Below are 27,556 nucleotides of genomic sequence, written 5' to 3'. Positions count from 1 at the left end.
TTCAGACACAAGCCATAACAAGATGATGTCATTGCAAGGCTAGTAAACACCCTTGATAAAGCAAGTAACTGCTGCTGTGTTGTCCCCAAGAGATCAACTCAACCCAAGTAACTGCTGCTGTGTTGTCCTCAGAGTGCAACACAGGTCCCATTCCTAACAGGTAATAGAGCAACAACTCAACTCAGTAAAGTGTGGGTGAATAGGCCGAGATGAGGCCAATTCTAATTAATATTAACGACAACATGTACATATTATTACCACATTGAAGCAGGTGTTAAATGCTTAAAATGGATATGTTCATTGTGTTGTACTTGCTATTAAAAGGATTAGAGGCACATATTGTGTGGTAAACCTTTGCAAAAAAGGACTAGAACCAGTCATACATTTTCACCTCATATCAATGTTTTTAATTTATTTACATTCAACTGGCAGCATGGTATTCAAATTCAGATATTTCTCTCTAATTATATTGAGGTTCATCCTTCTGATAGCCCTAGTACACGTGTTTATTTTTATTTAATTTGTCCTTTATCTATTCTAGACCGTTGAAAATCGAGATCTATTTGTAAAGAGAGACCTGTGTATAATAGAAAAACACATTGGACAAACAAGCACAGTTCAGATTACCACACGGCAGTCGAACAACAACCGCTGGATTAAAGGAAACAATTAGAATAGAATAGAATAGAAATACTTTTCTTATCCAGAGAGAAATTTGACACTGCAAATCGCTAAAAAAGATATTCGTATCTACTTTTTCTCCCCATTTTCTATTTTTCTCCCATCCCAATTTCGTATTATCCAATTCTACCCTCCCCTGTCTCGAACGTTGTTAGACCATGCCTCCCACTGGTCGGCTGCAATGTGGACGAAGCCTTGCATCACGTGTTTCCTCCGGTACATGAGGAGGCAGCCGTCGCATCTTTTCACCTCACAGCGCGATCTCTCAGCGGCGAGGAGTAACGCGTGGGAGGCTCACGCTGCCCCCGTTGCTTCCTGATTCTGCTGTACAGGCGCACCACCCGACCTGTAGGAGTCGCTGTCCACAACGTCCGATCCCCACCCACCGGCTTTCCCACTCCCTAATACTGCCAATTGTATTAGTATGAACGACCAGCCAAGCCAGAAGCAACGCCGAGAGCTGGGCTCGAACCCAGCATCTCCTGCATTAGTGGCGAGCGCCTTGCCCACTGCGCCACTTTGCCGCCCACCAAATCGCTCAACATTTAAACATTAGACAGAACAGGTCACGAATAAGAATAACAAACAAGTCAAATTGCCTAAAATAAGAGTAGAATAAAATAGAATAAAAATGGAATAAAATATACAGTAAATAAATACAGTAAAAATATACTGAGGTCTACAGTAGGTGTAATATTGCACAGTGCTGTTTCAAAAGTAAGAGTCCAGGAAGATGGTAACTGTCACTCTGTGCTCAGTGATGCAGTGAGGCACAGTGATGCATTGTATAGTCTGATGGCTGTTGGAATGAAGGACTTCTTGTGCCGTTCAGTGCTGCATTTAGGTAGTGTGAGCCTAGCACTGAACATGCTCCTCCTGTCAGCCAAGTCTGTGTATAGTGGGTGGGAGGGGTTTTCCCTGATGGCCTGGAGCTTCGCAAGGCTCCTCCTCTCCGCCACCCTCGCTAGGGAGCAGTGTTAATTTTGTTGACTAAATTGATGACGAAAGATCTTCGTCAACGAAGGTTTTTTTCACGACGACAACGAGACGTGACGTCACGTTATTGAAGACCATGTGACGCCAACGCGACTAAATAGTTAATTATATATCGTTGACCCCAACTGAGGACACGAAAATGTAATTTACAAAAACCAGGAAAAATTTTCTCTTCATGTATGTTGATATTGTTGACTAAAACAAGACGAGACAAAATAATTATAACTTTTCGAATTATTATTTCAGTATTTCCGTTTCCGGCTGTGACGTGAGTCTCTGCAGCAGGCAGGTGACGCAGGCGCGTGGGGCTTTCATTCTTTCCCTGACACAGCACAAGCACGGAGGTAGAAAGACCAGTAGGTGGCATTACTGCATTATCAAATAGCTCAGCTGAGTGAGCCGCCCCCCGCTTCAGGCCCTCACTCAGTCAGATAATGGCGACCGCGAACCAACAGCAACAGGGTCTCAACAATGATCAATTATCCCGTGGGCTTGGAAGAAAACGAAGACCAGACCTCTGGGCATACTTTAGATATATAGAGCTCGAAGGACTGACAGAATGTATTGTTGAAAAAAGTTAAACACGAGGAGAGGCCGCTCAGGCCGGGGAGAAATGTGGTCATCGGATGAAGGGAAAAAACACCACTAATCTCAAACGCCATCTGAAGACATTCCACAAGGAAATCCAGGTAAATGTAAAAATGCATTAGCACCATATGACTGAGTGAATTTGTGGTGGATTAGCCCGTCTGTTGTAACTTGCTTGCTAGCTACTAGCTAGCCCCCTGATGCTAACGCTAGCCAGTAGCCACGTGACGGCTCACAGGGCCCGGGGTTGGCTCACGAAGTATAAGTACGCTTAAACCTAGCTAACGTACATCCTGTGACTAAATGTAAAAATGCTTTTAGCAGTGCACCATATGAGTGAATTTGTATGGACTAGTATATATCATGGAGCCATTTGTGGTGGATTAGCCCGTCTGTTGTAACTTGCTAGCTAGTAGATGTACTAGTGCCCACGTGACACCTAGCTAACGTACTGTGACTGTACTTTATTAATTCGTATCTTTGTGACTGAGGTTACTGTTATAATTTACATTACATTGAAAAGATACGAAGCTATATTTTTTAAAGGTGCATTTTTTTTATACAGAAAGAGGTATTATTTAGAACATGAATTCATATTTAGTAAGGCTCGAAAGAAAAGAGCTGTTTTGTTATTTATATGTTGCTTTTTAAGTTATTTTCTTGAGATTTGTCAGATGACTAGGCATAATAAAGCATGTTGAGTAACTTTGGTTATAGAGATATAATTGTTATATAAATAATAATTTTATATCCATAGAGGACTCAGGACTGAGGCATACTTTAAATATATTAAAATTATAAGGCATCTTTGAGTCAACTTTAAGTATCTTGAGTTGAGGCTGTGGGCACCGTCCTCTTTTTTGGAAATCACAATATGGTCATTGGTCACCCTAGAATATACAGTCCCTCCTCCCAGCCCAGGTACTACTACGTAACCTCTGACCTATAGTGGAAGAGTTTGACTTTTCAGAAGTTGCATATTCTGTTCTGACTTTATTTATTCCTGTCTTAGATTGCAGGTGTGAAGAAACCCAAGAGACTACAGCCAAAGCCTCCCTCGAGCAACTAAGCAGAGAGGAGGCCGTCGCCGCCTGGATCGGCCGCACAGCACTCCCTGCACGTACAGTGGAAGATGAGGATTTCATAATGATGTTGCGAACATTTGATAAAAGGTTCAGAGTGCCAAAAAAGACTAAAGTATCCAACCTGGTGGACAAAGTGTATGTGGAACAACAAGAGAAATGCAGGCACAGGTTGTCCATGGCACGCAAAGTAACCTTAGGTTTAGACATATGGTCCAAAAAGGGTCTCACTGCATCCTTCATTGCAATCAGTGCTTGTTATTTTCAACCCAGAAGATAATAAGCCTGAACATATTCTCCTGAACCTGAAGGAAATGGTTCACCCCCACACTGCTCAAGCTATAAGTGCGCTTGTGGAGGAGTGCATAGAAGCCTGGGGCATCCCAAAAGAGAAAATCCTCACGAGGATCACTGACAATGGCAGCAACATGGTGGCTGCGTTCCCGTTCCGTACTGCAGAAGAGGCCACAACTTCTGAGGAGTCGGACTCTGAGCACAATGAGGATAACATTGACGAGAACAACAACGATCTGCTGCAGGAAGGAGAGGATGACATTGACGGGTCAGTCTGTGCTTGAAGTTGAAATAATTCTATATTCATTCGAATAATAATAAATAGGTAACTGCCTGGTTATAATTGAATTTCATATACATATTAATAAATAAGTTAATGTTAAAAGGTTAAACATTGTGAATTGAATAAATAAGTTAAAAATAATAAATGGATCATTAAACTATGCATTTGTATTTTTTCTTATCTCCATCATGTAGGGACGACTATGCCTATGGAGCAATGGAGAGGACCCCATGCGTTGTGCACACCCTCCAGCTTGTAGTGCATGCTGCTGAACAAGGAAGCCTCAATCCGAAGACTGCTGGACAAAACAAGACACCTGGTCAACCAGTTCCGCAAATCATCTGTCGCCACAGAGCGCTTGCTGCAGAGGTCTGGTCTCATCCTCATCAAAGACTGTCTCACCAGATGGTCCAGTTGTCACGCCATGATGCCGCGTTGTCTTCAGCTCAAGGACCACATCACAGCAGTAGCGGAATCCATGAGCTGGGACAGCCTGCAGCCCAGTGAGTGGCAGAAGATTGGCATGGTGCGAGACCTTCTACTGCCATTTGCTGAGCACACAAAGATGCTGCAAAGTGACACCCAATCCCTTTCCCTCGTTGTGCCTGCTCTTTTGGATCTCAGAAGTCATCTGTCTGAATTCAATGTAGCTCATGCTAGAACCTACAGAGAGGCAGCTTCACTGGCACAGAAGATGCTTTTCGGGTGCTCCAGTAGCACACCATGTTACCGCGCTGCGTCACGGAACTCCGTGCTGCGTCACGGATCTGGTTGACTCCGAGTTCGATTCCCGGACTCGCCGTCATTTGCCGAATGTCTCCCCCTGCTCTCTCTCCCGTTTCACCCTACAACTGTCGGTCATGCTTGACCAGGAAAGCGATAAACGCTAAAAAATAAAGTTAAAAAAAAAAAAAAATGCTTTTCAACATGCACAATCGTTTCAGCGTTTTCCTTGACGTCACAGCCGTCAAGTTCTCTCCTCTTGCTGCAGCAGGATGTTTTGTTGACCCCCATGTATCAGCTGAGACCCTTATTGAGAATGAAGACGAGGGAATGCAGGATCTTCTACGAAAGGCAGAAGACTACATTGCTCACAGCGTGCCACGAAGAGTGGAAGTGCGAGTGGAGCAGGTGACCGATGATGATGAGGAACTGGAAAACGTGGCTTCAGCAGGAGAGACACCCTCGGCAAAGCGGCCTAGGTTCAAGTTTTTCAGTGCCAGTCGTCCAGCAAGGCCAAAGACGCCCAAGACCACTAACATTAGACAGGAGATTCTGAAATACAAAGAAGGGCTGTCCAACCACCAGGCTGCTAGTGCTAACACAGACGTTGAGGAATCTGCTATCGAGTTCTGGATTTCTCAGAGTCCTATGGTGTTTCCACATCTGAAACCTCTGGCCTTGGATCTCCTGCCGATGCCAGCATCCCAAGCCTTTGCCGAACGTATCTTCAGTGTAACTGGTTACCTCTCAAATGGCCGCCGCAAAAGAGCAAGAGACATATTGGAAAAAAGTGCTTTTCTCAAGATGAACAAGAACAAGTCTAAATAGTCAATTGTGAATGCAGGCAGCAGCACTGACCATCACCAACCCTAACTTAGGGGTTAGAGGTGGACGGTCTAGGTCTGGTTAGGGGTTAGAGTCAGGTGGTCTAGGTCTGGTTAATAGAGGCCATAACCAGACCTAGACCACCTCAACTCTAACCCCTAAGTTACCTTAACCATACCACCTCGCTCTAACCACTAACCAGACCTCTTCCATGTGGCACTTTAACACTGACCTCAGAATGTGATTTTATATAATGTTTTTATGCAAGCAGATTGCATTGCAATCAGTGTGTACTACTAGTACTACTGTGTGTTCTGTTTATTTAGTTTACAGTATCCTGTTGTTAATAGAATAAACCGCTGCCAGCCCAGCAGGCAGCAGCCCGGCCAGCACTGACCATCACATCACATCACCAACCCTAACTTAGGGGTTAGAGGTGGACGGTCTAGGTCTGGTTAGGGGTTAGAGAGTCAGGTGGTCTAGGTCTGGTTAATAGAGGCCATAACCAGACCTAGATCACCTCTAACTCTAACCACTAACCACTAACCAGACCTCTTCCATGTGGCACTCTAACACTGACCTAAGATTGTGATTTATCATTTTATATGTTTATGCAAGCAGATTGCAATCAGATTGCTACTGTGTGTACTATTATACTATTATCTACTCAAGTTCAACTACTACTGTACTACTGTGTGTTTGTTAACGACAGTATCCTGTTAGTTAATGTTGTTACTGTTACTGGCTGCCAGTGCTGACACTGTTATTTAATATTTATCATTCAAATAAATCGCTGCCAGGTGAGCAAGGCAAAGAAAGATAATGTGACTGTCTTATTAAGTTATTTCTCCATTCACAGATCGACACTCGACAGTGAGTGCACCCTTCCTGTGTATTACTTGTGCCGCCGACTCAGATTCCCCTAGGTTAAAAAATAAATAGGCAATTTAAATCAGAATATGTTCCATGTTGACTATTTCTGACAAGTTTTTTTCCATTGACTAAAAATAGACAAAAATGTCATCCATTTTCGTCGACTAAATCTAGACGAAAACAAAAAAGACAAAATTGAGACAAAAACTGACTAAGACTAAAATGCTCAGACATTTAGTTGACTAAAACTGACTAAACGAAAAATAAATGAAAATGACTAAATATGATGAAAACGAAAAAGGAGCACTTGCCACATGACTAAGACTAAAACTAAAATGAAAATAGCTGCCAAAATTAACACTGCTAGTAGGGAGGCCAGCTCCACCCCAACCACGCTACTGGCCTTCCTGACCAGCTTATCCAGCCTGTTTGTGTCCCCTGCTCTCAGTCCGCTGCCCCAGCAGGTCACAGCGTACAAGAAGGCGCCCGCCACCACCGACTCATAGAACATCCTCAACATCCTTGTACAGACATTGAAGGATCTCAGCCTTCTGAGGAAGTAGAGTCGGCTCTGGCCCTTCTTGTACAGTGCCTCTGCGTGTTTTGACCCGTTCAGTTTGTTGTTGATGTGCACACCGAGGTATTTGTACTCCTCAACCATGTCCACATCTACTCCCCTGATGGAAACGGGGGTCACAGGTGCACTCCTCCTCCTCCCCAGCTCCACAACCAGTTCTCTGGTCTTCGCCACATTTAATTGGCGAAGACCAATTACAAGCAACATTTAGTTCAATACGTTAAAATCTTCTAATGGAATGAAATATTCTAATTTCAAGGTTTACTGTAGTTCATTCCATTTGAACGGGCATAGTATTTAAAACCTGTTTTGCCAAGCTCAGTTTTTACATGTGGTATATCTAAAGTAATCATGTGACCTATTACCATTATGTCCTGTATTTAAAAGCAATCAAAGCACAGAGATAATAGAGACGGTTTCATAAACGGAGCCTTGATTTATCTCCAGTGATAAAATGCAGTGCAGCAGTGGCTCTTAACCACCAAAAAAACCTGCTTGAACTACAACGTATGCACACTTACCACTTGAATTTCGCAAAATGTGGGCATGTTCCTTTAAAATTTTGTTTAACTTCCTTTCAATGTGAAGCAGCTAGTAGTTTGGTCAACTACAGTTTTAGAGTAGTGTTTCCAGCACTGCCTGCCCCCCCCCACCCACCCACACACCCACACACACACACACACACTGCCCTCCCTGACCCCAAGCCGGGCCAAGGCACCCTCCCTCTGACACCTCTGCTCGCTGCCCTAAAGAATGCTGGGGCCACACAGGTGCAGGGGGAGCACTGTGTGTGTGTGTGTGTGTGTGTGCGTGTGCGCGTGTGTGTGTGTGTGTGTGTGTGTGTGTGTGTGTGTGTGTGTGTGTGTGTGTGTGTGTGTGTGTGTGTGTGTGTGTGTGTGTGAGTGTGTGTGTGTGTGTGTGTGCGTAATGTATTACTATAGTTGCTTTCTAAGATAAGATAAGATAAGATATTCCTTTATTGATCCCTTGGGGAAATTCAGGCATCATAGCAGCATGGGGGAGGGGGGGGGAACAGTACAGGTATGGACAGGGTAATAGTAGAAAGACATGAATATAGGCAATAGGCAAAATACAAATCTGAATATAAAGATATGAGAGAAGAAAGGGGAAGTGTGACCAATCCTCACCTTAAGAAGGAGCTATTTCAATGTTAGGGTTTAGGGTCAGTGTTAGGGGTTAGGGCTGGGTGAGGGAATAGTACGTGCTCGTGATTAAAATGTAAAAGGTTGTGAGCGCCTAAGTATTGTGTTTGCACAGTGTGTGCAGGACAGTCTTGTATAACAGTGTTTACAGCCCTGGTGCTGTCAGAAAAGAGAGAAGAGAGTGAGGAATGTTTGTACACAACAATAACAGAGAATGTGTGTATGTGTATATGTGTGTGTGTGTGTGTGTGTGTGTGTGTGTGTGTGTGTGTGTGTGTGTGTGTGTGTGTGTGTGTGTGTGTGCGTGTGTGCGTGCGTGCATGTGCGTGTGTGCGTACTTGCGTACTCAGCTTTTGGTGGGGGACAAAGCCACTGTCCCTAATTTACCCCTGGAAAGCCTTCCGCATTCATTAGTGTGTGTGTGTATGTGTGTGTGTGTGTGTGTGTGTGTGTGTGTGTGTGTGTGTGTGTGTGTGTGTGTGTGTGTGTGTGTGTGTGTGTGTGTGTGTGTGTGTGTTAATCGTGAGAGGGGGGGGGGGGGGGGGGTAGAGGAGTGAATGACATACTTGCACCCTAGTTTCTCTTCTCTGTGACTAAGGAGCCACACTGTATCGGTCTCTCTCCCTTTGGCTCTAGATCATTCAGTGCCAGGAAGGCCTTTCAGGGGCCACAGGAGCCCTGGCATTCCGTTACAATGGTTACAAAATCCCTGCTAATATTCCCAGGACGTGCAGGGCCCCTCTCGCTAGCACAACATGGCCCCCCCACCAGTAAGCCAGCGCTCTCGTAGCCTGGCTAGCCTGTAGCGTAGCCTGTAGCCAAGCCTGCCGCAACAACAATGTCTCTGCCTCTTCCACTAGAGCACTGTGTTCTTCCAAGATCCGGTCGGGAGTAGCCAGACTTGGGTCAGAGGGGGCTATGAAATGGGATCCTAGGCTCCCAGGATTCCGATTCTTCAAAGTGATGTCTTCAAATTTGATATAAAACACTATTGGCTGTGTTTCCAAAACCTTGGCAAAGCCAATGTAACGTAAAAGGAGGCTGAATTAAATACTACAGGCTAGCAGACCTATAATAATAATAAGGTATTTAAATAAGGTTATTTAATAAGTTTAAATAAGTTATTCTTTGAAAAAAAATTCAACCAAACATTCCAATTTGGTACATTTTGGTGCCAAATGTTTGATTTTGTTCAGTTTGATGTCATTTCATTACAGTGACAATTACCAAGTTTACTCAACGACCGCTGCCCTTACGAAACACAATAGCTTATTTACTGTATTTTGGGTGTTTGATTTATGCTTGTGGCGGACATGTCTTTTGAGGAGAGAGCAGTAGCCTATAGGCCTATACCTATAGGTATAGTAGCCTTTATGTTTATCTATCAAACACTACTGCAGAAAGTAGTTACTTCACATGTCTCCTACGGTCAGTGTTGTAGTCAAGTCACTAAATCTCGAGTCTGAGTCCAAGTCACCAAAGAAGAGCCAGAGTCGAGTCGGAGTCGAGTCCCCATTACCCTAGTCTGAGTCCAAGTCAAATTCGGGGCGTCTCTTTAGGCATCTTAAGTACTGAACATGAGGGTATCGATGTGAATCCGCATGTAGGTGGAACACACGTGTCTGCCCTTGCACAAAATTAAATAATGTTACGGTATTAATATAGCCATCAATATCTTATGCCAAATTGCCTATTACAATATTACAACTGTATTTATCAATTAACAAGTCAGAGTCCGAGTCTGCACCTTCCAAGTCCGAATGCAGTCAATGCTCGAGTCCAAGTCCGTGTCATTAGTGCTCAAGTCCAAGTCGAGTCACAAGTCCTGAAAATTTGTCATGGACTGGAGTCCTACAACACTGTCTACAGTGCAGCTTGAGTTCCTTCACAAGAACACTGTCGTTAACACTTTACATGCCACGCCCGAGATTTCTCGGGTTTACCCCCCGTGGGTTGAATGCCCACTCACGAGAATTCTTGTTTTTTTTATAATTTTTTTTTTTTAGCGATCTGAAATCATATTTCATCAACCAAGTCTACCGTTGGAAATTCAGCTGCTTCAGGCCCTCAGATGTGAAAAAAGCGCCCCCTATCGTCTCCCAGGTGGTAATTCACCCTTTTGGATTGAACTCAATGCAAATTAATGAGAAAAAAAAACCTGCACTCCACATTTTACTTCTCACTCACGCAGCCGGCATCTACCAGCTTCATGCTGGACTCTCGGAGCCGCGGGGAATATGTGTTTTACTGTATACACGGTGAATCAATAAAAAGATCGATTTTTTCGAATGGCGATCAGGAATTGGAATAATCCATTTGGATACCATCTGATCTCAGGTAAGGAATCTATGTTACAAGTCTAAGGATAATCAGACTCGTTTTCACGGATATATATGCGCGCAGTCAGGAAATAGGAGAAGCGATTTTCAGCGCGCGCCACAAGCGTGCATGCGTACACATATACTATCGATAATTTAGCGTTTATTTGAAAACGATTCATAAATAAACAATGACAACGTTCTAGAATATTCCAGTAAAAGGCGATTATCATGGAAACCTCTTTTTTCTCTGTGAAAACGAGGGGTTTTCTAAATGCTATGAAACGGAAATGAACCGATAAAAAAACAATCTGCTTTGACAATGTTGACTGGAAATAGGTCATTGATAATGCGACGGGCAGATTAGACACATAGCCATAATTTAAAACATAGATTAGGCGATATTAACGTTAACATTGAAGTGGCCTTGGGCATTCAAGGGACTAATAAGGAATTAAACTTGGGCAGTCAAAGTGTTAATAGACCCCACAGCTGCCAGGTTTTACACATTTTGACAAATAAATGCTGTTCTTTATTAGATCTGTAATCTGAACAGCTCATAAAACCCTCTTCGGCCATGTCCAGACGAAGACGGATCCAATCTTTTTTGTTTTCATTTAGTTTTCATTTCAAAAACGTTTCCCGTAAAAACGAAATCGTCTCAAGAAATAAATGCGTGCCACAAATGTGCAAAATAAAAGTTTTTCCTGTTTTAGACGTTGCTCTTTTATTTTGAACCCCCCCCGTTATCGTTGTGTCGTCCGGTTCTGTGCTTTTGAGCTAACGCTACTTTTCCAAAGGAGAGGAGAGAGATACCGCGGCTCACATGCGCAAAATGCAGCTACAGGCAATCGATGATGAGGAGGAAGAGCTGCTGATTTTAATCGGCAGGAGAGAGAGAGCGTGTCAAAGCTGTATATAATATGGTGCGGTCGTAGGCATGAACTACCTGTTGTATTAAATTAATTGATTGATGTTTAACTCGTCCCTGTGTGCAGTCCTTTTTGACTAGCCCCACCCGTTCATTGTAAACAATGATGCATGTAATTGTATTAACGTTACTGTGTGTTGTAGCTATGTTAATCAATTCTGAAGGGCATTAACGTTAACTGGGTATGTTAGCTAGTATGATAGTCCAGACAAACAAAGATATTTAGTTAGCTTGCTAGCTATCGTTGGTATAGCTATTTAATAGGGGTGTAACGATGCATTGATTAATCGAAATGCATCATTTCTAATGTGTTCGATTCGATGCATCGATTTGAATATGTTAGAATCGATTATAATCAAAATTAATCCAAAAAAAATGGAAAAAAAAGATAATTCTTTTAATGTTTTTTGTTTGTTTGTATTGTTTTTATTGACCTAGCTATAGTCCATTCATGCTGAGTGAATCAGTTTCCCAGCCACATTTGTGTATTCAAATTTGTTTGGGGAATTAACAGATTTTTTGTTGGCTGGGTTTACGCATGCGGATTAAGGGAGAGGTGGGCTATCGCGTCAACGGTTCAGGAAAGATGCGTATAGGCTTATAAAGACGGGAACGCAAGGGTGGCGTTGATTGTCCGCTCTGGGACCCGTTCTCAGAAAATAGTGTATTCAGGCTCCCAGAACGCGGTTCCGTGTGGACGAAAGGTGCACGGCATACGATAAAATACTTTGACGGATACAACCGAAATCGTCTTCGTCTGGACATGGCCTTATATGTTGTGCATATCAGAGATTGCATTGACAAACACACATCAGGCTAATCTAATTTGTGGGTGGGGTAGGGGCAGGGGGGGGGGTGGTCTACTTGGGCTCCAGCCCTGAATGTTTTTTCTCCAAATCTTTTAGTTTTGTTTAATCATTTCAACTTTGTGTCAAGTTTCAAGTTTCTTTAATAGTTGTCATACAGAAGTACAGAATACTTGTATACAAAATGCTTCTTACTGTTACGCTCCAGAGACTGTGCTAGACAAGATAAGTATGAAATAAAATAGTATAGCATGTAAAATAGAAGTAAAAATAGGTCACAGTGTTCAGTATAGACATATGTACAATGTTCGATGCAGAATAGAAGTAACTGAGTTACCATACAATACACAATGTACTATGCAATGTACTAATATACAATACTATCTAGTGCAAAGCAGAAATGGGATGAGGTACAATTTAGGTACAATTTTACAGTAAGGTGTACGAGTTGTAGACAGTGCAAATCCTTTACCAATAAATATAAAGTGTGTTTAGGTGATCTAAGTGTGGAGAGTGGGTGCTGCGGTGTGTTGTTTGTTTAAAGTGAGTGTGTGCGTGTGGATGTGTGTGCTGTGTGCATTTGATGGTTGTTGCATTGTTGCATTGCATTGTATTCATTTCCCCTTGGTCTCTGAATAGACCGACAAATCAATGGAGCAAAAGTTCTACTACTGGGTAAATAGTAACCATGCAGAGAGGCCTCTGTGTTGCCTCCCAAGTTCCCCCCCTCCCTCTTTCTATTTACATGAAGTGGTTCAGTCCTGCCCCCTCACACCAAGTGTGAACGCTACTCAAGGCCGGGAGGAGTGCAGGTTGGAGCATCATGTCTCAGCCTCCTAAAGAAAAATCGTCTGTGCAAAAAACTTGAAAAAAGGGAGAAAAGAAAGACAGGAGAGAGAAAAGAACGAGCGACAGTGTGTCACCCCAAAGAAAGGTGTGTCGTCTGAGTGGTGGAAGTTAACCTGATTCCACAGTGAAATGGGGCTACTTTTTGCTCGCCTAACATTATTTACTTAATATCTTCACATTGTGTGTTTACAACATCAACAAACAGTCACTGGCAGCCATCTTAAAGTCTACCAGCCAAATGACCAAATCAGGAAGTTCAAGTCGCATGGGAATGCCTGTTGTATCCATTCCGAATGTGGTTGTTGATTTCCACAACATGACTGGACCTTTGCAGGCTGTGGCTTCCAGCTCGGGGGGCATGCCTGTCCTGTAACTCTAGCAACTCAGCTAATTCTAGAACGCTGTGGCCAGCACAACCTCAGTGCACACAGCGCCGCATCAAAACAACTACCAGAAATAACCCTGATGGCGTCCTGAGCACTGGCCAATTCAACATTCCTCAAACGGGCGCTGGGGAAGAAGAGTAAGGAAGATCAGCACAAGCGCATTCTGGTATTAATATACTACTACAAAATACATTAAGCCTACGCTTCATTTCCTGCCATGAATGGAGCAAGACGCTCATCTGTCTGCGCAGGTCCTTCAGCTGTGGAGTCGCTGTCTGACAGCAGTGCAGCCCTCGAGCCTTTAATCACTGGGGATTTTATAAACCATAACGGCACACCTGATAATTTGACACATCCCGTTCTACTTCTACAGCTGTGACTGGTGTCTTAAATCATCACAAGGAGTAGTATTTCACTTTTAAAGCAAGTAAGAACAAGACCAGGCTTGTCTAGTACAGGGCCCTGTTTCATGTACGTGGTTCAACTAAGTCGATCAAGATGTCCATTATCCAGCTTCAGTTAACCCGATGTTCGAAGCCGGGATTTTCCTGTTTCACAAAGGTGGATTCAGTCTCGTTAACTCAAGCCAGACTTGCGAGTCAGGCTAAATGCGCGCGGCCGTTTTAGGTGAAAAGCCAGCACGTATCGATGGCAGAGATCCTGATTCTCAACGGCATTGATTGATTTAAGACTTTATTGACAGATTGCAATACGGCTCAATCGCCTCGCCGACAAGTTAAATGCGTTATCTATAGGCTAATTCTAAGTCCCTCATTACCTCAATCAATCAGATTATATTTCTTTAAACTTGCCTGCTGGATTGAATAATCAAATGAGATCTTGCTAGCGAAAATTATTAGTTAACTGTTATACAGAATTACGATACGGCTCTCTTACCCATTGATTGATGTATAGTCAATCGTTTACTTATCTTCTCTGTGGTGTAACGGGTTCTTCTTTTGACTTTCACACGGACGACCGGGGTTCAAGACCCTAGTCTTTTCCTTCTTTTTGCAATATAGGAATAATTCAATTTGGTGCACGTTGAGAGCTATATAAAGAATGACATCCTCAATGCATGTAGATTTATAATATTTTAACTTAAAACCAGGCTACTTTGGCGTATAATCATTAATATTATATTCAAAAAAATCATATTGGAAACACCGGGATTTGAACCCCGGTCGCTGGATTGGCAGGCTTGAGCACTACCGCTGGGCCACTGGGCCAGATGGGATAAATTCATTGTTTATACATTAACGAGAGACCCGTGTTTAGAATATCCTTTGTTTTGAATGAAGTTTATCTCTTTATCCTCATTCATTAATGTGACGTCAACGGCTCATTCAATTTCTCAAATCCGTCAAACAGCGCATCTCATCAGACATCTTAATCCCAGTTACAATTAAAATAACCACATCATGTGTACATCGCACGAGCGAGCGCCACCGTCGCCACGGTATATATAACGTGCATTATTTAGGACAAAGTGAATTTAATATCAGCATTTTGGGTCTATTTTACATTTCAAAAGCCCCCTCTGGAAGAATGGAGCACAAAAACGTAATTCAGAATGGTATAATGCAGATCGTAGACTGTGGGAATAGTTTCAGGAAACGGGCTGTCACTTCTTTGCGGGGGCGTGGCGATAGTTCAGGCTAACTTGAACTTGAACTCTGCTTTCGACCAGGCTCAAACTTTTGGATATGTTGTCATGGTGATTTGGAAAATCCACGTACATGAAATCGGAAAGTCCGGCTAACCCAGTTATCCAGCTAAAGTTATCCGGCTAACTCAGTTATCCAGGTACAAGAAACAGGGCCCAGATGGAGCCAGCATACAACAACAACAACAACAACAACAACAACAACAACAACAACAACAACAACAACAACAACAACAACAACAACAACAACAACAACAGAGAAGTAAGAATCAAACCTGTGACGTCATCAGGTATAAAGTGGAGCTGCTCCACTGGAACCAGAGAGGAGCCCACATCAAAATCCCACTTCAGAAACAGGGAAAGTGTATTTTTGTAATGTTTAATTTATACACACTTCTGTAAAAGTATATTGAGGAAAAATCTGAATCCAGAAAAAAATTATATAAAAAAAGAAATGTAACATTGTACCCTACCCATTGTTAGAAACCTTCATTTGACACACAACACTGCTCAATTGACAGAACAAACTGAGCCAAATAGCAACAATATGAATGAGAAATGTATATATTCATGTATTAGAAATTCATTACCCATGATAAACAAAAAATAATCATAAGCATCAACATTGAGAGAGAAAATTTAAAGGGCGTTATGAGACCTGGACATTAGATAGGGGGCGTTATAAGACCTGGGCCCTCATTTCTCAATAATGCATAGAAAGTGTTCTATTTTTGTTCCTAAGCACGGAATTTAGAATGTCTCTACGCACAGAAAAATCGGGATTTATCAACCGTGCGTGCACAGGTCGTACGCACACTCCGTGTTGATAAATACCAATTGTTCTACCATTATGCTTGTGCACGATTGTAAGCATTTGCATACAGAACCGCCCCTAATTAACCAAAAATGGTAATGAACACCCCCATGGAATGTGAAATAATGGACTAAGCAAACTAGAAACGAGAAACTTCACTGAGAGCGAGATTGATCACGGATGTCTAACCAACAAATTTAGCGTATACAGCATTTTCCGTTGTGAACAATCTTATTTGGAAACATGACACACAGAATAATAGTATTTAGCTTTTTATTTTAAACAATATTTAATCGCGTTTAGATGTGGGTGTTCTGCGTGTCACAATATGAGACCTTTAAATAATCAAAGGAATGTTGCTTGGGGACAATTTGAAGTGAGATAGATAATGAGGAGGCTTTGGCTGGTCCCGTTCAGCTCTGTATATTAAACCAGACCAATGAGTTAGCCCTGGAGTAGCCCCGCTTAACCCTGTAGTCACTACAGGGTAGTGGAAACAAGGCCATTGAATGCTGGGTGGGTAAAGCCACATAGCAGACAGTTGTCCTTTTGACTCCAGGCAACCATGCCCCCACCCCTCCCCCCACTAGCAGGCTCTTATGTCAGGGGCCTTTCTGATGCATTGTCCTCATCCAGAGCCAAAACACAGGTCAAGCCACTGCCTATGACTGTACCTCAGTTCCATCAAACACAGACAAACACACGTTTGCATAGATATTTGCAATGACATTCCAATGATTATCATGTATTCTCTAATTCATTCTTCACTTTAGTGGACATTTCCTTCGCTTTTCAGTCCTACACAAATACAACACACACACTCAAGCATACACTTATGATACAAGTAGTACAACATGACACCTGAGCTGGGAGCAAGAAAGACACACACACATGACACATACAATCATACACAAACGCCCAGGGACACAAACAAAAACGTACATAGACATTAGACAAACATAAAAAGAGACACACATGCGAATGCGCATGTGCACATGCACACACACACACACACACACACACACACACACACACACACACACACACACACACACACACACACACACACACACACACACACACACACACACACACACACACACACACACACACACACACACACACACACACACACACACACACACACACACACACACACACACACACACACTACACCACTAAGGTACCCATGTACATGTCAAAATACTTCCCAAAGGTCAGTGAATACCACGACCACAACACCAGAGGGAGCTCCACAAATCATGTTAAATCCAGATTCGGCTCAAACAAGGGACTAAACACGTTTCGCAATTATGCCACATCAATGTGGAACGCCCTACCCACAGCTGTAAAGGAATGTGAATCACTACCCACTTTCAAAACCACTCTCAAAGAGCACCTACGGGAGACTGCAATTTGAAACTGGCCCCTGTAAATGTCTAAACCCAACCCCCTCCAATGTACAGTTTCCCCCACCCCACCCCTTGACCCTTTTTCTTGTTTCCTGCATTGCTTTTATTCTGTCTATTTGATGCTACTTTTATGTCTATTTTACTGCTATAAAGCACTTTTGGCTGCAACTCTTGAAATGTGCTATACAAATAAAGTGTATTATTATTACTATTATTATTACTACTACTACATGTTCATTCCACAGGTAATGCTATGATTTGAGACTGACAACTTTGTCACTAACTTAGGCTCACTGATCGGATGCACTTATTAATGTGTTTAACTACATCATGACATCATAGTCAAGTAGATAAATGTTTTGCTAAATGTCTAGTCAATTGTGTCATGAATTAGTCGCATGTTCACATGTAAAAGAAAATTGTTCCAACTAACCTAAATCTTAAGTGGCCAAACTGATTTGTGGCGTAGCCTAATTGGCACTTTGGTGCTCAGCCGAACTCGTGTTGTCATAGTGGGCAAGATGCTAACACTACTGTGGTTAAATTAGTAGTCTTGGAGCCAACACGGCTAACGTCAGCAATGTTAAGCGAGCGGCTTGGATTACCAATTGAAACGTTAACAGCTACATCCAAACAGTGATGGCTAACGCACACTAAATCAAAACAACTGTGTATCCGGCAAATTATCAATCCCAAGCTTGACGTATCGTTAGCTCATTTCATTTCAATTCAAACCCTTATTTCAACTCGAGGTTACCCTCATTTACAGCGACAACGAGCTTACAAAACAAGACAGTTTATCAGCAAGTCCATACATATAGGCACAACTACATTTAAAAAAATAAAAATAAAAAAAAGACAGTTACAAGTCAATGGTGGTCAGTGGTCGGAGATCATACTTTTACATGCAGCAAAAGAAGGAAGAACCTGCTTAAGCCAGTTTAAGCGTGCTCACAGTCAATAAAAACTGACTTCCCAGACAGAGCCTCTTCTCAGGTGAATCACTCACACCAGGCACAGAAGCCCTTTTCTCTTTTGTTTCGTTTCGACAACTCAGAAGGAGATTCCCTCCTCAGGCAGGCCCGGTTGTATTTAGACCGGCATCAGATTAAATGAGAATAACAAAGAGTGGAGTACAGTCAGAGGGATGGACAGGACCCCGGTCAGAGGGTTGGACAGGACCCCGGTCAGAGGGATGGACAGGACCCCGGTCAGAGGGGTGGACAGGACCCCGGTCAGAGGGATGGACAGGACCCCGGTCAGAGGGGTGGACAGGACCCCGGTCAGAGGGGTGGACAGGACCCCGGTCAGAGGGGTGGACAGGACCCCGGTCAGAGGGGTGGACAGGACCCCGGTCAGAGGGGTGGACAGGACCCCGGTCAGAGGGATGGACAGGACACCAGAGGAAGTAACAGAGATCTGAAATGTAAACAGGCAGCCTTTGCTCCATTTTAGGAAAATCTGTTTTCAGCTAAATAGGCCCAGATGATCTTCTTGATTTACCACCATCTATCACCACCAGCGGTAATTAACGCTCAAGGTGTGTACGCAACCGCAAGAATCTGTCCCGACTGCCAGACAGACGGACGAGACGGAGAGACAGTGGGACAGACACGCCGACTGGCTCTCAATCGTGGATCCGGAGGAATGCGTTTGTGAAGAAAAGACAGTGAAGAGTGAAATATAGAGTGAAGGCAGAGAGGATGGAAACGGTTAAGGTTGAAAAGGGACGCGGGGTTAAGTGAGAACAAGGAGAGGAGGCTCGTATGTGTTGTTCTTACCCGTAGCTTTGCCGGAGGACAGCCCCTCCTCCTTGCACGCGAGATGAATCTGCCTGTGCAGAGCCACTGCCTCCGTGGAATGCACGGCATTCCCCTGATTCCCATCTGCACCTCCTCCGCTGCCTCCTCCACCGCCTCCTCCTCCTCCTTCAAGGCTCTCTCCGGGCCCCTCCGAGCCAGTGCCCTCGGGCCCCCTGGGGGTCGCGCCGTCCTGACCCTCCCCGGCCCTGCAGTGCCTCGTCGGCGGGTCGTGGGGGGGCTCCAGGCGTGGCGGCGGCACCGGTGCCGGGAGAGCGCCGGCGAGCCGCCGCTGCTGGAGCTCCGGGCCCTCGTCCTCAGGGATGGGGTTGTACCAGATTTCGCCCTCGTCGTCCGCGTCGTTCTCCTCGGTCGGGTCCACCCGCCGGGCCTGGGTGGCCACGCGGCTCTGACCCACGCTCACCTAGAAGACACGCGGAGAGGAGAGTGTGAAACCATGCCATGGAAATACACTGTAAGTGCATCTCAAAGCAGAGATAGAAGGTGATTTGCAATACAAACACAACAGGGATACACTGAAGATCTGGGGGAGTGTTAAAGAGAGATGGAGGGAGAGACGGAAGGAAAGAGAGACAGAGGGAGAGAGAGACAGAGGGAGAGAGAGACAGAGGGAGAGAGACAGAGGGAGAGAGAGACAGAGGGAGACCACTGAAAAATTGGGAGCATGTTAAAAGCAATAACAATAAAAGCATGAGGAATGTATTTTATGGAAGATCCTACAGGTTAGCATATTATTTTCTTTGAGTCTTGAGCATCTAGGTGGTACATTTTCAGATGTACTATGGATGTAATGAATCTGCACAAAATGGTTACCAAATATCTCGTGTTTCTAAGCAGGAAGTTGCCCATTTTGTCTTTCAACTTCCTGTGAGCTGGTGACATAGTGTCTAGCCTTCAGAATCCATCCATTCTTTAATGAAAACCTTCAAGGCCCATGTTCTCTTTCTTTCTTTGTTACAAGGATACCAAGCTAGCTAAACAGCTTTGTGCTTCTAGATGCATTATTAATATTAATTGGGTTTGGGAACATCTACACTAGCAAGCGTCTTTATCACAAAGTTCAGCTGCAGGAAGTAAAGCTGCAGCAGCACAAGTGGGTGGGGCTATAAGTGGGCGGGGCTACACGTGAATAACGTGTGTCTCAGAATGCTTCATGTACATAAACCCCAAACAAGGCAAGAATGACATTGTCAAAAAAGAGTGACCATCCTTTAAAGCATGCGGCTCTTTGCCCGTCAATGTGCGGCTCTTCCATCCATAAAAAAAAAATATATATATATATATATATATATATATATATATATTTTTATGTCACTCATTCCATAAGGACGTAGAATAAACATTTACAAATATTTTTTAAATGGTCCATTTGCATGTTCTTGGTATCTGAATCTAGGGACATATATGGATCAGTGTCAGAAATAGTGTGTCTGTTACTAGGCTTGAGTAAATTGTAATGAACCAAAGGAGAATATCAATTCTATTTAAAAAAAAAAATTCTCTTTGACTGTGAATAACACCATGCTAAAATTTACCAGACCTGAAAAATCTAAGCAAATGAATAAATGGAAGATGATTAAACAGAAGGTTTTGTAGCTATAGTACTGAATTCTTCCATCTTTTTCTCCACCATTTTTCATCATATTGCAACACCGTTTTTTGCAAGACGTTCACAGAAAGGTAGAGAAACTAACTGCGTTCTGTTTTATGGCAATAACGTTCAGGTTTGTGGGAGATAATCCCCAAAAATAAAAGAAATAAAAAAGTAAATCCAGAAGTCAGATGATTGACAGGGGCTGGTGTGAGCTGGGTAGGGTCGTTTTTCGAAATTTGAAAGACCTGAGTCTCTTCCTTCAAAAGACTACACTCACTTTTGGATGTGCCACTTCCTCCTGTCAATATGCGCCGGTTTCCGACTCAATGCCCTGAGATTTCTATAATCTTATATTTCACTAATAACAGTTAAAATAATTGGTAAACAAACGTAATGCTGAAAATATACACTTTTAATGTATATCTCGGGCTTAAGAGGTTAACCCTGTGAGGCCCAAATTAAAAGGCCAGAGGGTGGGACATATAAACACATTTACTATCAAATAGCATTGTGAGGCTGAACAACAGGACCAATTGACTATGTGCTTAAAGGGGAACTATCTTATAAATGGCCTTTTTCAGTGTTTACCATTGTTTCTTAGCTATGTGGACTTATATTAATAGGATCTATGTCTCTAATTCTCATATTGGCGCATTCTTCCAATTCTCCTCTCACAATATTCACCCTCACTGAACTGAGTCATCTGAAAATGTGCATATCTGTGATGTCAGAGATTTCTCAGCTGCATAATAATGTGGCAGTTGATGTGGCAGTTGGCACCAGGCCACACAGTGGTTGGAGCCCAGCCTCAAAACGGCTTAAGATCTTGAGGTAGAAAAATGCGGTTTTTGAGTACCGTACTTTTCGCACTATAAGCCGCACCTGACTATAAGCCGCAGCAGCTAAATTGAATGATGTGTACATATATAAGCCGCACTGGACTATAAGCCGCAGGTGTTTTAATGTTTAATTACCATATGTAAGGGTTCGTGCACAGAGGGGATTGTCGGGAAAGAGATGGCTGTTTGAGGAAGCTCCCATTTATTAACATTTCAACAAACAAGTTGCATATTTAATAAGGGAACAGATAAATAACATTTCAATGCAGTAAAAAAAAGCAATATTTCGATTTTTACATTTTCGGGTTTGGTCCACATATAAGCCGCACCATTATATAAGCCGCAGGGTCGAAAAATGGGGGAAAAAGCCGCGGCTTATAGTCCGAAAAGTACGGTACTTGATTAGAAATACAAAACAATGCATTTTTGTTTTTGAAAAAAAAATCTAGGTGTTCCATAGACTCACAGGAATTGTGTAAAAGTGACCAAATAGTGAATGAAATAGTAAAATAGTTCCCCTTTAACATTTTTTAAATAAACATTATTTTTTTAAATGGCTAAAGGTGATTTTGTAATTTTGCAACCGTGGCTCTCACAGGGTACTTTTAACCCTGTGAGGCCCAAATAAAAAAGACATTAGCAACTTCAGAGGCCAGAGGGTGAGACCTATAAACACATGAAGGGTGCCGTGACTGAAAAAAAAGGTTGAGAAACGCTGGTATATGGTGTGGCTCTTTGTGGTACCACAGTAATTTTTGTGGCTCTTAGTCTCTGACTGGTTGGCCACCCCTGCTTTAAAGGAAAACTCCAACATTTTGGGAAATTAGCTTATTTGCCATCTACCCTGGAGTTAGACAAGAAGATACATACCTTTTTTCTTCTCTGTGCATGCAGTAGGAGTAGGAAGACGCGCACCGTTAGCCTAGCTTAGTGTCAGTCACTGGAAGTAGGTTCCTCCATTAGCCTAGTTCCCAACGTCTTCCTACTCCTACTGCATGCACAGAGAAGAAAAACGTATGCATCTTCTTGTCTAACTCCAGGGTAGATGGCAAATAAGCTAATTTCCCAAAATGTTGGAGTTTTCCTTTAAGAACTATAATGTCGCTGCAGTGAGATGGTCAAAAATCACACTAGTCTCGCATAGCCATACCTCTCTCCACACTATGTCAGCGCTGTGTCAGCGCTGGAGAGAGGTCTGGCTGAATCTATTATCATTCCGGTATATTAAAAAAAAAAAAAAAAAAAAAACGCTCTGGCTTGTTTGTATTTCTTTAAACAGATCACAGTCATCCTGGGTCGGCGCTAAGCCCTGGATGCAGCGACGGTGCAAAAAAGTGTCACAGTCAGATACCGAAAGGGGAGGAGAAGTCCGGCTGAAATAGTCGGCCGATGGTGTGCAGCTTATACTGTATCCACAGACTCATGGGATCCAGACAAGCGTCCCACTAACCTGGGGTATGTGCAGGCGGAGCGGGCGCGAGAGGTGGAGCACCCTCAGGTCCCCCGGAGAGGGGCTGGGAGGAGGAGGAGGGAGCTGGTGGGAGGCGTTCTCCTCCTCCACTCCCAGCATGCCCTGCGGCTCGTCGGCGCTGCCGGGGGCCTTACTGCCGGGGGAGGAGCTCTGCTGCAGCCAGTTGCGTTTCTTGGAGACGGTGATGGTGTTGAACGCCGGCGGTCGCCATAGCAACAGATCGTTGTTGGCCCTCCCGACGGACGGGCCGTTGGCGTGAAGTCCCTGGACATGCTGCTCAATGAGAGCTGTAGGAGAGGGAGAGGAAGAGGAATGAGTCTCGGTTCTCCTTATGTCATTATCCTTGTTCTCTACCAACGTGAACTAATGTAATGTATGTATTACTGTCACCAATCTGTAATATAATGTATGTATTACTGTCACCAATCTGTAATATAATGTATGTATTACTGTCACCAATCTGTAATATAATGTGTGTATTACTGTCACCAATCTGTAATATAATGTATGTATTACTGTCACCAATCTGTAATATAATGTATGTATTACTGTCACCAATCTGTAATATAATGTATGTATTACTGTCACCAATCTGTAATATAATGTATGTATTACTGTCACCAATCTGTAATATAATGTATGTATTACTGTCACCAATCTGTAATATAATGTATGTATTACTGTCACCAATCTGTAATATAATGTATGTATTACTGTCAAAAATCTGTAATATAATGTATGTATTACTGTCACCAATCTGTAATATAATGTATGTATTACTGTCACCAATCTGTAATATAATGTATGTATTACTGTCACCCATCGGTAATATAATGTATGTATTACTGTCACCAATCTGTAATATAATGTATGTATTACTGTGACCAATCTGTAATATAATGTATGTATTACTGTCACCAATCGGTAATATAAGGTATTTATTAATGTCAACAATCTGTGTGTGTGTGTGTGTGTGTGTGTGTGTGTGTGTGTGTGTGTGTGTGTGTGTGTGTGTGTTGCATTCATGGTGCTGCCCCTTGTGCACATGTGACAAAAGATATTGAGTCTGATCTGAAGAATCCATCATCAATATAATAAAGTTTTCTTTTTTTTTTTTTTTTTTTGGTCTTTTTCCCCCTCCATTTTCCTCCGATTTTCTCCCATCCCAATGTTAGTCGTATGCCAATTCCCAGTCCCTTCCTGGTCGCTGCGCACTTACCCCCCACAGTCAGATCATCTGGGAGAGTGGAGGCTACCACGTGCTTCCTCCGACACACGTCCAGCCAATCACCGCTTCTTTTCACCTGGCAGCGCGGATTCTCATTGAGAGGGCGTAGCGTGTGGGAGGACCACACTATCCCCCTCACGTCCAATCCGCGCTTAGCAGGCGCCCCGACCGAACTGTAGGAGTCGCTGTTTACAACGACCCGGACCCACCCCGCCAGCTTCTCCCACCCTCTGATACAGCCAATTGTATCAGTGCAGACGGCCAGCCAAGCTGGTGACAACCCCGGAGCTGTGAGCTGGATTCGAACAGGCAAATCCAGCTCAGCTCCGGGGCTGGTGACGAACGCAATCTCCGCTCGGCCACCTAACCGCCATAAAGTTTTCTTTTTATCCAACTGAGACTTGGAGTTTGCTACTGAAAACATCTGTATCAGGAGACCAGAGCGTCGTGACGACAACAGCAGTGTTCATGACGAGGTTGATGACCCACAGCATCTGGAGGTACGACTGTTACACCGCTTGACCATCACCAAATCACCAAATGTCCATCACCCCAGATGATGGACACTTTCTCTCCATCTGTCTCACATGCATCCGTACACCCACACCTCACATGGGACACAAATACACACACTGCACTAGGGCTGTCTTAAATACTTCGAAGCTTCGTTCGATGGGCATGGGATTCGAATGGGAAAATAAAATTTGAATATATTAAAAATAAAATAAAAATTGAAATATATTCAATTTTAGTTTTAGTTTTTTTGCAAAATCAACTGCCTCTCTTTGTTAATTACAACAATCAATGCTGTTTTTTATTTAAGATGAGGTCGGACTCGGCACTGACAGATTTGTGTTCATTGTGATGCTTTTATAAAGCCTCAAATGACGGCTTACAATATTTCATGAAAGCAAAGTAGGGATGCCCCGATCGATCGGCCAGTGATCGGTATCGGCCGATATTCAGTATAAATATGAGATAGGTGAATTCCGATAATGCTTCATTTTCGCAGATCGTGAAAACCGATCGAAAAACATGATCCAATTCTTAGCAGAGATCTCACTCGCTGACTTCTGTAGACACACAGAGCTGCAAACTGCCGCTCCTCCTCCTCCTGCCCCTCCCTTACCCGTGTAAACACAGAGCAGGCTCCTATTGCCTCGGGCAATAGTCTGCTCTAGTCTAGTGCATGGGACCGTGAGCTAACGTTAGCTACCTAGCTATCGTTACTGTTTAAACAAAATTACCCAGTCAACTATTCACTTTTAGTTTAATACACGAGGCATTGTCTAACGGTATCTAGCCGGCTAGCTACTGATAGCTCCTGATATCAACAAATGCTCCAGCAATAGTCTAGTAGTGCATGTTGATACCTCCGTTAGCTCACGTTAGCTCACGTTAGCTCACTGTTCAAAACGAAATGTCCCATTAAACTAAATAGTTCACTGAGGCGTTGTCTTAACGTTATCTAGCCGGCTAGCAGTAGCTACAGATAGCTCCTGATATCAATGTCTTATAACATTGATTCGATGCGTATTCGAGCCCCGGCTTGCATCGCAGTCACGAACGGGGCTAGCTGAGGGAGTAGGGTATATCTGCAGAGCCGCAGATACCCTGCTGAGGGCATGCTGAATGTGATTTGACCAAAGCAGAGTATACACACAGAGAGTGGAGATAGCGAGCATTTTGACTTGTTGCGTGGTGGCGATGTCTCGCAGATAATACAACTACAAGTATAATTATATAATATATATATTTTATTAAAAAAGAATTAAAAAAAGTATATATTTTTTAATTTTTTTTTATATAAAACCAAAAACGATCGGTATCGGATCGGTATCGGCCGATATGGCTCAAGACGATCGGTGATCGGTATCGGTGGCAAAAAACGTGATCGGGGCATCCCTAAAGCAAAGTGGTTAGTTTGTCTAAGATTTAAAAAGGTTTTAAACTTTACAGAACTGACAAAGTTGAACAAGTGCTGTACAAGTACTTTGAGCCTTCATCTTAATTTTCATACCAGCGCTTGTATTCCTATACTTTTTTGTTCTTAGCTCTATTTAAATTTTTAAATGTTCTTATGTACTTAGATACTATTGCTACCATGTATGTGTTTTATTACATGTATATATACATACCAATTATTCGCTTGTTCTATTCTCCATCCATCTATCATCCATAGCAACACTATATTATCATCACTGACATCCTGATGGGGGATCCCCTTCTAATTGCTCATCTGAGGTTTCTCTCCTCCACGCCGCCTGTGGTGTTTTCCTTTTTCCTACCTCTAGGTTTTAGGGAGTCGTTCCTCAGCTTCATTGGGGGAAGTCTGGGTGTGTTGCTTATGTGGATTTTATGGTGTTTTTTGTTCTGGATCTATTGTGATGTTTCTTCTAGACCTGTAAAGCCCATGGGGGCAAGTCCTTGTGATTTCGGGCTCTACCAATACATTTGATTTGATTTACACCTCTTGTCAAGTTTATCTTTCACCCGTCAGTGAGTGTGCTGTATGTAGCACTAAGGCTTTTTTAGTTTTACAGCACTTTCTACAACACTTAATACGTACCACTAAGTGTACAGCAGAGAGTGACATGTGGCGACACAGTAACCTTCTCCAGAAGTAATTTAATCTTGTTTTTTTAGTCTTAAAATCTTGTGATACAAGCAGGGGCGGACCTAGCCCATTTGGCGCCCTAGGCGAGATTCACCACTTTTTTTTTTTTGGCTTTTTTCTTCATAGTTCTCTAACGTTAGTCTTTCTTTCCTCAACGTTCAATTCTATAAACACTTGACCGATACCCATCAATGCACAGCGCTCTAGCATGTTCTGACTGTGAACACCTAAAGCTGAGGCTCAGACCGACCGACCGTTTTAGATTTTTGGCTCATTTTCCCTTATGTTAGAATTTTTTTAATGTAAAAATAATGGTTGCAGATATAGAGGGGGGCGCCAAAACTGCACAGAATTTTTTTTTTTTTTTTTTGGCGCCCCCCTCTGGGTGGCGCTCTAGGCGACCGCCTATATCGCCTGTAGGAAGGTCCGCCCCTGGATACAAGAGATAATTGTTTCCTATGAGATGAGTTCACTCATTCTAATACCACTAAACCTGCGGTCGTCGCAGTCGTTTCTGGAACCAGGCAGCCGTTCACTCTCCTCCCACTCAGGGTTTTCCCTGCACAGACAACTCGGAGGCGGCCGCCTGGGGCCAGAAAATGCTCAATGTCTGCAGAAACTGCAGCGCTGTATAATCATTACACGACTCCACCGCTGGCTCTTTCATTCTAATGACATGCATGGACAGCCATTACGGAACCATTCTGTAGTTATTCCCCC

General features: G+C 43.2%; 1 protein-coding gene across 1 annotated transcript in view; it reads right to left on the bottom strand.

Moving 5' to 3' along the window:
• Positions 1–27,556, bottom strand: part of syde2 (synapse defective 1, Rho GTPase, homolog 2 (C. elegans)) — a 136,177-nt gene that overhangs the window by 66,745 nt on the left and 41,876 nt on the right. Inside the window, 2 exon segments of the mRNA XM_084310992.1 lie at positions 19,049–19,490; positions 22,971–23,278. Of these exon segments, the coding sequence (XP_084167118.1) occupies positions 19,049–19,490; positions 22,971–23,278 (750 nt within the window).

This window comes from Notolepis coatsorum (assembly GCF_963971535.1).
Source record: "Notolepis coatsorum genome assembly, chromosome: 3".
Lineage (NCBI taxonomy): Eukaryota > Metazoa > Chordata > Actinopteri > Aulopiformes > Paralepididae > Notolepis > Notolepis coatsorum.
Note: the sequence above shows the minus strand (reverse complement) of the source record. Positions and strands in the feature narration are given on the sequence as shown.